Source organism: Equus quagga, chromosome 13, assembly GCF_021613505.1.
Source record: "Equus quagga isolate Etosha38 chromosome 13, UCLA_HA_Equagga_1.0, whole genome shotgun sequence".
Taxonomy (NCBI): Eukaryota; Metazoa; Chordata; class Mammalia; order Perissodactyla; family Equidae; genus Equus; species Equus quagga.
This window is the reverse complement of record NC_060279.1, coordinates 4,531,098-4,542,706: the sequence shown is the minus strand read 5'-3', so window position 1 is coordinate 4,542,706 and position 11,609 is coordinate 4,531,098. Positions and strand designations below refer to the sequence as shown.

The 11,609-nt window shown below is 35.4% G+C and overlaps 1 protein-coding gene across 9 annotated transcripts in view; it reads right to left on the bottom strand.

Annotated features, from left to right (window-relative positions):
* The window catches only part of DCAF6 (DDB1 and CUL4 associated factor 6), a 146,937-nt gene that overhangs the window by 113,792 nt on the left and 21,536 nt on the right, over window positions 1–11,609 (bottom strand). For all 9 annotated transcript variants that reach the window (XM_046681511.1, XM_046681516.1, XM_046681517.1 and 6 more), the window contains exons 3-4: window positions 10,749–10,841; window positions 1,318–1,503 (exon numbers count right to left, since the gene is read on the bottom strand). In XM_046681511.1, the coding sequence (XP_046537467.1) occupies window positions 1,318–1,503; window positions 10,749–10,841 (279 nt within the window). The remainder of the gene's footprint in view (window positions 1–1,317; window positions 1,504–10,748; window positions 10,842–11,609) is intronic.

Here is an 11,609-nt window from a genome sequence, read left to right as displayed (position 1 = left end):
CAAAAAAAAAAAAAAAAAAAAAGATTGGCAAAAGTTGTTAGCCCAGGTGCCAGTCTATTAAAAAAAAAAAAAAAAGAAAAGAAGAAACTAAAATTGTTTTCTATCAACAAACCCTCACTAAAGGAAATGGTAAAGGATGTACTTTAGGTACAAAATGACCCTGCATGGAAATCGTGTGGGAGAAGAGCCAGAGGTATTGGTAAATACATAGGCAAATCTAAGCACTCACTAATGAAACGATAGTATTTAGTTCATGAGGGAGAAATATGATATAACTAAAGTCTCAACAATATAAAATTGGACAAGGGATGAAGAGATTAGAATGTTCTAAGGTGCTTTATTCAGAAGACACAAACATACTTATTGACTTTACACTTTGTTAACTATTCTTGTAAAACATGTATGCCTATCTTCCAATCAAGTAGCAGAAACAAAACGGACAAAACGCTCAAGCAATTCAAAATGAAGGCAAAAAGAGAAAGAAGGAATTAACATAGGAAACTTTTTTTAAAAAAATAGAAACATATAACAAAATATATAAATAAATCCAAATATATCAATACTCACAATAAATATAATTTGACTGAAATCTCCAGTTAAAGGCCAAAATCATGAGAATATATAATACTCTTTTTATATAAATACACACCAAAACAGGAAGATACAGAAGAACTGAAATTCAAATGATGGAAAAAGATATACCAGGTTGACACAAATAATGGGAAATCAACAAATGACTTGATACAGAGAAATGACATGAAAATATTTTAAAAGAGCGTTCAGAAGAGTGCGCAATTTTTCTGAACCAAATAGAGCAGTGTGATTGAGCCAAATTCATTTCACTTCATTCAATTCAGCTCAGGGATTGAGCTTATTAATATCCTTTAGGAACCTGATTCTACTGTCTAGGGTACTAGTGCCCCTCCTGGCTTGTGAAATTTGATAAGCATGCCAGCAATGACCCTATGCAAGACAGTGGGAAAGCATTTAAGAGGCTAAAGCCTACACAGCAGAGAAGCAGAAGCATCTTTAAACGCTCACAACTGTTTCCTTAGGGTATTCAAACAACTACAAATCCTATTACTATTACTTACATCTTATTTCCTAATTTTATTAACAAGTTTATCAAGATACATTTTCTCAAATATTTTACTGAAATCTACATATTCTGTCAATAATTTCTTTGACTACATATGCATAAATGTGTACATACACACAAATCTACACATGTATAAACACATCTACACATACAGACACACTTAAACAAAACCATACACACATATATATATCACATATATAATTATAATAATACTGTACCTCATAGGTAGTTCCATAATGGCACGTAAATTGGCATTGTCTGTTGGTTTCTGCATCTTGCTCAACATTGGTATAAAATATTACTCCATCTCCAGAGCAGGATACAATCTGCTTATCATTTGTGCATGGTAAGAACTTTGCACTAAATATATTTGCTCGGTGCCCTGAACGAATTGTTGTCAAAACCTAAAACACAGAGAAAAAGTAGTTCTTGGTAATTTATCATTTCTAAGAAAGAAATATTCATATTTAACATGATTATAGACAGGAATAAATTCTCATTAACATTCTCATCTCAGTGAAAAATTATCATTCGATTCCAAACTATTATAGAAAAAAATGAAATCAGATTATTTTCTTTTTTTCCCTTCTGAGATGTTAAGATTGAGCATCATCAATAGGAATCGTGCCGTGAAAATCAAATATGCATATTTCCACCTATTTGGTGTATCTCACTCATTCATAAGATCTCAGTAAATAAGAAAGGACTATCCTGATTGACTTTTGAAGGTGTTTACTAGATGATTAAGTTATTTCATTTCAAGGTGAAGAAATAAAAATAACGTGAACTTTTTTTTTCTGCTTTTATCTCCCCCAAATCTCCCCTGGTACATAGTTGTATATCTTAGTTGTGGGTCCTTCTAGTTGTGGCATGTGGGACACCGCCTCATTGTGGCCCGACAGGCGGTGCCATGTCCCTGCCTAGGATCCAAACTGGTGAAACCCTGGGCCGCCGCAGCAGAGTGCAAGAACTTAACCACTCGGCCATGGGGCCGGCCCCTAAGTGAACTTAAATGAATCATAATATCAAAGTAAAGAAATAGTTCAGATGAGGATACAGCAGAAGTCTCAATATCCAATTTCTTAATTATACTTAAAGGTCAGAATTTCTGTGACAGAAATAAAGTTAAAAATAAATATTTTAATATTTACAACATGCACTGCAAATAAAGGACCAATTCCTCCAATAGTGCTTAAAAATTGAGAGGAGGCGGCTGGCTCCATGGCCTAGTGGTTAAGTTCAGCATGCTCTGCTTCAGCAGATTGGGTTCAGTTCCCAGGCGAGGACCTATACCACTTGTCAGTGGCCATGGTGTGGCAGCGACTCACACACAAATAGAGGAGAACTGGCCCCGGGTGTTAGCTCAGGGAAAACCTTCCTCAGGCAAAAAGAGGAAGATTGGCAACAGATGGTAGCTCAGGTGAATGTTCCTCAACAAAAAAAATTTGAGAGGAAAACAAATTGATAAAACTTGAGTACTTTGTTTTATTTTTTTTTTGGTAGGGAAGATTGGCCCTAAGCTTACATCTGTTGCCAATCTTCCTCCTTTTGCTTGAGGAAGATTGTCACTGAGCTACCATCTGTGGCAATATTCCACATTTTGTATGTGGGATGCTGCCACAGCACAGCTTGATGAGTGATGCATAGGTCCACACCCGGAATCCAAACCCACAAATCCCGGGCCACCAAAGTGAAGCATGTGAACTTAACCACTATGCCACTGGGTTGGTCCCCTAATTTTTTTTTTAATTGGGCAAAAGATCCAGATAGATAGTCCACAGACAGACATATAAATGGCCCTAAAAATGTGAGAAAACATCCAATTTTATTCAAAAGGGAAATGCAAATTGAAACTACACTGAAGTACTAATTCTGACTTATCAGATTGGTAAAAATTCAAAAGTTTGACAACACACTATATAAGCAAGCCTATCGGGAAACAGGCTCTTAAACATTTCTGGTAGGAATACTCAATGGTACAAGACCTATGGAGAAGAATTTAGCAATACTTCACAAAAGCACATATGCATTTACTCTTTGACCAGACAAGTCTATTTCTAGGAATCTACCTGAAGATATACCTCCAACACTGTAAAAAGAACACACATTTACTGAGTTATTATTTATAATAGCAAAAGACAGGAGACGTTGAATAAATTATGGTACATCCCCACAATGTCTGTACAATGGGAATTTAATGCAATAGGGTTATCTGGAGGGCTTTAAAAAAAGTGCTAAAAAAAAATAGGACTATGTCAGGGCCGGCCCCGTGGCCGAATGCTTAAGTTTGCGTGCTCCGCTTCGGTGGCCCAGCATTTCACCAGTTTGGATCCTGGGCGCAGACCTAGCACCACTCATCAGGCCATGCTGAGGTGGGGTCCCACACAGCACAACCAAAAGGACCCACAACTACAATATACAACTACATTCTGGGGGGCTTTGGGGAGAAGAAGGAAAAAAGAAAAGATTGGCAACAGGTATTAGCTCAGGGCCAATCTTTAAAAAAAAAAAAAAGAAAAAAGAAAGTATGATAGATGGATTTAACTTAAAAAAAAAAAAAAGGATTATGTCAAAACACAAAGTGGAAATGAAATGTCCCACTTAAACTGGGGCAATTTGAGCATCAAAAAGAATATCAGTGATAGATTATAATACATTAAACAAAAATTAAAATCTATAATCCCATAGTAATTTTTTCAAAAAGATGGCAGAAACAAAGGAAATGCTCTTATTTACAGAATAACGTCAATTTATAAATGTGGAAGGAATGAGAGAATTAAAAATCACTATTTTTTAACTACAGTATAACAACTGACTCAGGCAAGAATCAATTAATACTAAAACCACTGTATGAAAGATTGTTACGAAACAGAATATTCACACAGTCTCAACACACCACCTCACAGTTAGCTTATTAACAAACGGTCAATGTACCTACACAACGGAGAGATCAAACTTACCACCAATAAGGGGACTAACTAATATCATGTCCTACAACATCACCTGTGGAGAATTCTTAGCAAAAACATTTAATCTACTCATGCAGAAACAATCAGGCAAGTCCAAACTGCTGAGAGACATTCTATAAAACAACTGTCTGGATATGTCAGTACAACAATGAAACAACTAACATATTAATGTCATGAAAGACCAAGAAGTTGGACTAATTGTTCTAAAGGAGACTAAGGAAATATAAAAACTAAATGAAATGTGTGATGTTGGCTTGGAGCCTCAATTGAAAGGGGCATAACAGGAATAAAGAATATTATTGAAACAAGTGGGGAAATTAGAATATGGACTATGTATGTATATATGTGCATGTATTTTGTATGTATATATGTAATACACAAAATCATATGGACATGATAATGGCATCCAGTCAATTCTCACAGCAATTGTGTTCAGTGAAGTCACCACAAACACTGAATTAGCAAGTACTGAATCATTGCTTCTAGGGAAATACAGGGTTAGGTTCCTGTGAGCCTGTGGTCACAACATTTTCATCAGCCAATCAATACATAACCTTGTTTTCTGTGTTTATGTTTAAAGACATCTTATTTAATATACACTGTTCATTCACTGACGTTGAACTCATGGCCAACAGCACTATACCTCAGGCCTAAGTGAAACTTATCTCACACATTGTCTTCCTAAGGCACATCACAGCCTTCTTGTACACAGAAACAGTATTTCACCACAACGACGGGGAGCCATTTTAAACAGCAAAATCACCAACAAAAATCACAAAGATGCAAAAAACGTGACACTAAATATATCACAAAAAGGATATAGTATGTTTACAGTATGAGAGCTGAAACAAGAAGGCAGAATGTCCCCTTGTTTGATTTCAGCTGGGAACCTGGGCGTCGATGTGGGGTGGGCAACTCAAAGTTTTTGCCACTCTGCACATGTGCATGCACATGAATGACGACGAAAGCACTGAAGTACTGATTTGGGGGTTACATATAAATTTTAGTGAGGAGGTAAATTTGCAAATATGTAATCTGCAAGAATGAGAACCAACTGTATAGTCAGTATTACATATCTTGAGCATGATAACTGCATTATAGTTACGTAGGATAATGTTCTTGTTCTTAGAAGATATGTGCCGAAGTATTTATGAATGAAGTGCACGATGCCTCCAACTTACTCTCAAACACTTTTCTTAAAAAAATCTATTAGTGGATGTTCATTGTATTATTTTTTCAAATTTTAAAGCAAAGTTTAAATTTGAAAACAAAATTAGGAAAATATATTTCAACTTTATTTTGGGTTTAAGTACTTACTGTTTAACACTAACTGCCAAATTCATAGCTGAGAGTACTACACCAAATCAGAAAATAAATCTGGCATAAACATTAGCAACTATTTACCCTGACCACTTTAAGTACGTTAAGCTACCTCATTTTATTTAAAACCTGCGTTACAGGGTTATGGCCAAAATAAGGATTTGCTGAAGACCACTCTAAGTCTTATTAATGCACAGATAATCAGGGACAAATAAAAAACGGGGAGGGTCTTTGCACCTATATCAACCGAAGTCAATGGAGAATAAAATTTGTCTTTGTTTTAAAATAAAATAAAAATAAAAATTGTTAAAAATATAAATTGTTAAACGTTTTAAAATCTTTCATTCCTCTCTCCAAGTGTAAGACATTAAGATCTGGCAAATTAAGGTACAAGAAATAACACTGAAAAGAATTAATGTAAAACCTTTAAACAAGATAGATATCATGGCCTTGAACTGTCAGATATTTTAGCATGGGTTATCAAGTAAGTCACTACACAGAGCATGTTGATTAGTTTCTTAGTCGGATAGGCCTTTGGCTTTGAGTCAGTCACATTTAGCAGATGTTATTCTTAATAATCTGTGATTTTTATCTCCATTTAACAGGTTTATGCATAGCTTCAAAAACAAAAGCAGGAACCTATCATATACCACTAATAAATCTGAAAAAGATTTATTAAACCAAGATTTAGCGAATAAAAAATTAAAGTCTTTTCCTCTTGAATGAATCTCTTGACTTAAGATGTCCCTTTCCAAACTCACTCCCATCAGTGTTCTCCACCTCAATGGCACCTATATCCACCCACACAGTTGATCAAGCCAAAAACTAAGAAATCATCCTTCATTTCTCTTTCCCTCATCCACTATATAAAAACCCACCAGTAAATCCATGCCCAGAATACATTCCAAATTACTTCTCACCTTCTTCAATGCCACTACCTTTGTCTAAACTCTCATCCTTTCTCACCTGGATTATTTCAATGGCCTACTTCTGATGTTACTGAAACTCTCCTCTCCAAAGAGTAGCCTGAGCTATCTTTTAGCAATGCAAATTTCATCACTTGCATGGTTAAAACATTCCATGACTGTATATTTTGATTACAGTAAAATAACTCCTTATTATAGCCTACCTGACCCCCTGCCCACTATGTTAACTCCATTTTGTACCACTCTCTCCCAAATTTATTAATAGATTATTGTTGGAAGAACAAATACTGATGTGTATACAGTTAGTAATGTCAACAAAGGTTGGAGTTTGTTTTTAATTGTTGAAAATGAATCTATATAACCAATACAGGCATGCATGCTACTAGAGGTAAAACAGCAATAAGGTTGTTAAAAAAAATCATGTGCACTTGCAAACAGTTACAATGTTTAATAGCTGGATTTATTTTCTTATTTGTGCTTTCCCTGGATCACTATATTATAATACTTATTCAGAAAACATCTAAGAATAATGCCCTAGAGAGTTAGAAGTTGGCAGAGTAACTCAATCTGAAATGAAAACGATACTGATAACTGCAATGAGTAATAAATGGGAAAGTGAACTAGTTGTAACATCTACCACTTTGCTGATCATCAGGTTACTCTGGGTAATCTAGCTGGCTAAACAGGTTTCTCTTTCCTCCTTCATCATGTCATAATACAACACTTCCAAAACTCTGAGTTTGGTCCAAGAGTATCTAGATAGAAGACACTGGTTTTTCAATCTCTTGGTAAAAATCATCCCCCTCTAAACCTGACCTTTAGACAGTATAAGGCACTGAATACAGAAATTTCTTGCCTTTCTTTTACTAATACTTATTGGGTGCCTACTTCATGCCAGGTAATATACAAAGCGTTGAGGAAACAAAAAGGCAAAAGCAAGTGTCACAGTCCCAAAGAAGTTACAGTCTAATGATAAGCAACATGCAAATAAACATAATTCAATCTAATAATCGAGTTATCCACAAAGTGCAATGAGAATATAGAGCAAGGAGTGCCTGCATTTGCCTAGGGAAGCTAGAGATACACCACAGTAAGAGCTGAGACTTAAAGCATGAATTTAAATTTGCCAAGGAGTTGGGAGATGCATGGGAAAGCGGGAGATGCATGGGAAAGCAGAACATCCCACAAAGAGAAAAGAGTACAAACAAAAGCAGACAGTAAAGAAAAACATTTGTGTTCTGAAACTATAAGTAACTGGCTGAGGCCAAATCAAGAAAAATTTTGCATACACTATAGACTCAGGATTTCTTTTACAGGAGATGCCTCAAGGGTAGCTGAGAGCAAAGTTGCTTCTGTTTCATCTATACACTGAGGAGGTGGCCCTTTGGGGGGGGGGGGGGTCCCAGCATATTGTGCAAAGTCTCTTATTGGAATCCACACCTGATTTGGTCCTGAGATTTGTTTCTGCCTACCTTGACCTTCAAAGCCATCAAAACTAAAGTTTATATATGCTTGGATTGACAAATATCTTCAGGGCAGAGTGGCTTCCATGCTCTCTTCTTTGGATTCACCTTTTCCCTTCCATTTTGGACTGATAATCTCTTACTATCAAGGCAGTTATTTGTTACTTTCAGGACTTTTTGTGTGTGTGTGTGTGAGGAAGATTGGCCCTGAGCTAACATCAGTTGCCCATCTTCCTCTTTTTGCTTGAGCAAGACTGTCCCTGAGCTAACATCTGTGCCAGTCCTCCTCTACTTTGCATGCAGGACACCGCTAGAGCATGGCTTGATGAGTGGTGTAGGTCTGTGCCTGGGATGCGAACCTGAGAACCCTGGGCCACTGAAGCAGAGTGTGCGAACGTAACCACTACGCCACCAGGCCAGCCCCTAAGACAATCTTTAAAGTATTTAAATCAAGCAATTTTTAGTTGTTTTCAGTGGGAGAATTGGTCCAAATAAATTAGCCTGTAACTTTCAGAAAAAGAAACTTCTCTTTTTTATATATTTGAAATCTACGATATATATATAATTAAGATATGACACCATTAATAAAGAACACCTCTGATCTCTTAAATCTATTTTTAAAAAAGTGTTTCAAAACTTTTATTTGCAATAAATTAATCTTCCCATGAACTCCCAGGATCTAAAAATAGAATCAAGGGGCTGGCCCAGTGACACAGTGATTAAGTTCAATGTGCTCTGCTTCAGTGGCCCAGATTTGCAGGTTCGGATCCCACGTGCAGACCTACACCACTCCTCAGCTATGCTGTGGAAGCCTCCCACATACAAAATAGAGGAAGACTGGCACAGATGTTAGCTCAGGGCTAATCTTCCTTAGCAAAAAAATAAAAAATAAAAACAGGGACAAACAATAAGAACAGGTAATATTTGACTCAAGATCAAAAATTTTATTTCCTACGTAATGAATCATCAGTGTTTTAAAATAAAAAAATATTCCTCTACGACAGCAAATTTGGATCTAGTAAAACCACTATGTGAAAAAGATAAAGTCTTATTATACTTAAAATCTTTAAAAGTATTATCTAATTAATCATGTCTCAAACTGGAAATGAGGAAGAGTAATCACTTTTCAAATCTACAGATTCTATTTGAAACCGTGAATTTCATTTTTTTAAAAATAAGCAAATAAAGGAGAAATAACATTTTAAAAAATTATTCCATTGGGTATATTACAAAATAACTCAAAGCAGGGACTTCTAGAGATACTTGTACACCTAAGTTCATAGCAGCATTATTCACAATAGCCAAAAGGTAGAAGAAACCCAAGCATCCACTGATAGATGAGTGGCTAAACAAAATGTGGTATACACATACAATGGAATATTATTCAGTCTTAAAAAGAATGGAAATCTTGACACATGCTGCACCATGGATGAACCTTGAGGACATTATACTAAGTGAAATAAGCCAGTCACAAAAAGACAAATACCGTATAAACACTTGTATGAGGTACCTAGAGTAGCCAAATTCATAGGGACAGAAAGTAGAATGGTGGTTGTCAGAGGCTGGGGGAAAGGAAGAATGAGGAGTTATTGTTTAATAGGAACAGGTTTAATGGGTACAGGGTTCAGTTTTGCAAGATGAAGAGAGTTTTGTAGCCGGATGGTGGTGATGATATCACAACAATGTGAATGACTTAATGTCACTGAACTGAATCCTTAAAAATGGTTAATTTTATTTTATATGTATTTTACCACAATCTAGGAAAAAGAAAAAAAGAGTGAAGCTCTGCATCCTTTCAAAAACAAGTACTCCACTGGTATCCAGATGAGTGCTTTGTATACTACTATAAGTGTTAAAATTCTGACAGTGATAATCAGAAAGCATTCCATGTATACATTATTCCAGGAAATTTTCTCTATTGTAAGAAAAAGACTGTCCTAGTAATTGCAGACCTAAGACAGGCAGGATTCAAAAACACCAAGTTTCCCTCTGCTAAGTCAGGACAATTAAGTAAAGCTACCTCTGAAATAAAATTATGACCTCTCTTTTAATCAAGGATAGCCTCAACATAAACCTCTTTTCAAGGCTGAAGGATCACAAACATTTATTTAAATATCTTAACTCTTTAAATGTGGAAAAATAAGAAATACAGGAACAATTTATTCTGTAAGATTGCCAACATTAAAGAGGACTTCTGGTCGCCAAATCTACCACGTTCTCACTGATAGGAAAATAGTCATATACTTCCTCTATACAGCCATGCATCACTTCACAATGGGCATGAGTTTTGCAAAATGCATCATTAGGTGATTCTGTTACTATGCAAACATCACAGAGTGTACTTACACAAACCTAGATGGTGTAGCCTATTATACACCTAGGCTATATGGTACTAATCTTATGAGACTACCATTGTATATGCAGTCTGTTGTTGACCGAAATGTCGTTATACAGTGCATGACTGTATATAAAGTCAGAAAACAGCCAATAAAAATCAGAAGATAATCCTAATTAAAACCCAATATGATATTTCAGGTTATTGAATTGGATGTCATGAAGGATTTCACTAGAACCCAACCACTGTTTGTCAACTGATAAAATCCAGTTTCTTAAACTGCTTGGCTGAAGATCAGATTCTGTAGAACAGCATAAAAGAAAAAAAAAATCACACCATCTTTTCCCCCTAAAGAGTGGTTGAAATAATGCCACTTTTGGCAATTTTATCCACATGGATAAAATGAAGTATATTTAAATTTTCTAGAGTTAAAAGGCTAAGTGAAATCTAACATTCTCCTACGGAAATTAAAGGACGTGCATGTAATAACCTCCACTCTATAAAACAAACTCCAGCAAAATTACAAGGATATTCTGTTACAAATGGCCATTCCACGATTATGTACAATTTCTTGATTTTGAACTTCCTGATTTTTTTCTCTCACTAAATTATACATTGTTTTTTTAACCACTTTACCTTTCTGCTGTAAGGATTACTAATTACTAACTTGGTGTCATCTGAGCCAGATAAAATATATTCTCCAGTCTCATTCCAACAGATTGTATTAACCTAAAAGAAAGCAAAAAAGAAATTTAAGCAAACTGGACATAAAAACAAGTACTCCATCTTTCACTTAATTGATAGTTCAAAATTTATATCACTAATGAGGTTATGTCTACAGTAAACAGTATTTACCAACTTACTTACTGAAAACACATACTGACTGCCATTTAGTAAACACAACAACCCTGTATATTCACAATGAAATGTCTTTCTTAAGTTTTACTGTTTAAATTTATTTTAATTAATTCATTTTATATCCAGAGACACAACATCAGGTCACCTAAAAAGGAATTAGAAAAATCTACTACAGAGCTACAGTAATCAAGGCTGTGTGGTACTGTCATGATCACAGACATATAAATCAACCAAGTGGAACTGAGAGTCCAGAAGTAAACCCTTACATTTATGGTCAAGTAATTTTTGACAAGGGGTCCAATACCATTCAATGGAGAAAGAACAGTCTTTTCAGTAAATGGTGCCCGGACAACCGGATATATAAGGCAACAAAATGTATGTGTAAGAGTCAAAACTATAAAACTCTTAGAAGGAAATGTAAGTATAAATCTTCATGAAAACTAAAACCACAATGAATTACCACTTCACACACATTAGGATGGCTATAATAACTTAAACAGACACACCAAAAAACCCAGAAAATAACAAGAGTTAGCAAGGATATCAAGAAATTGGTACGCTTAGACATTGCTGGTAGGAATGGAAAATAGTACAGCTATTTGGAAAACAGTTGGAAGTACCTCAAAAACTGAAACAGTT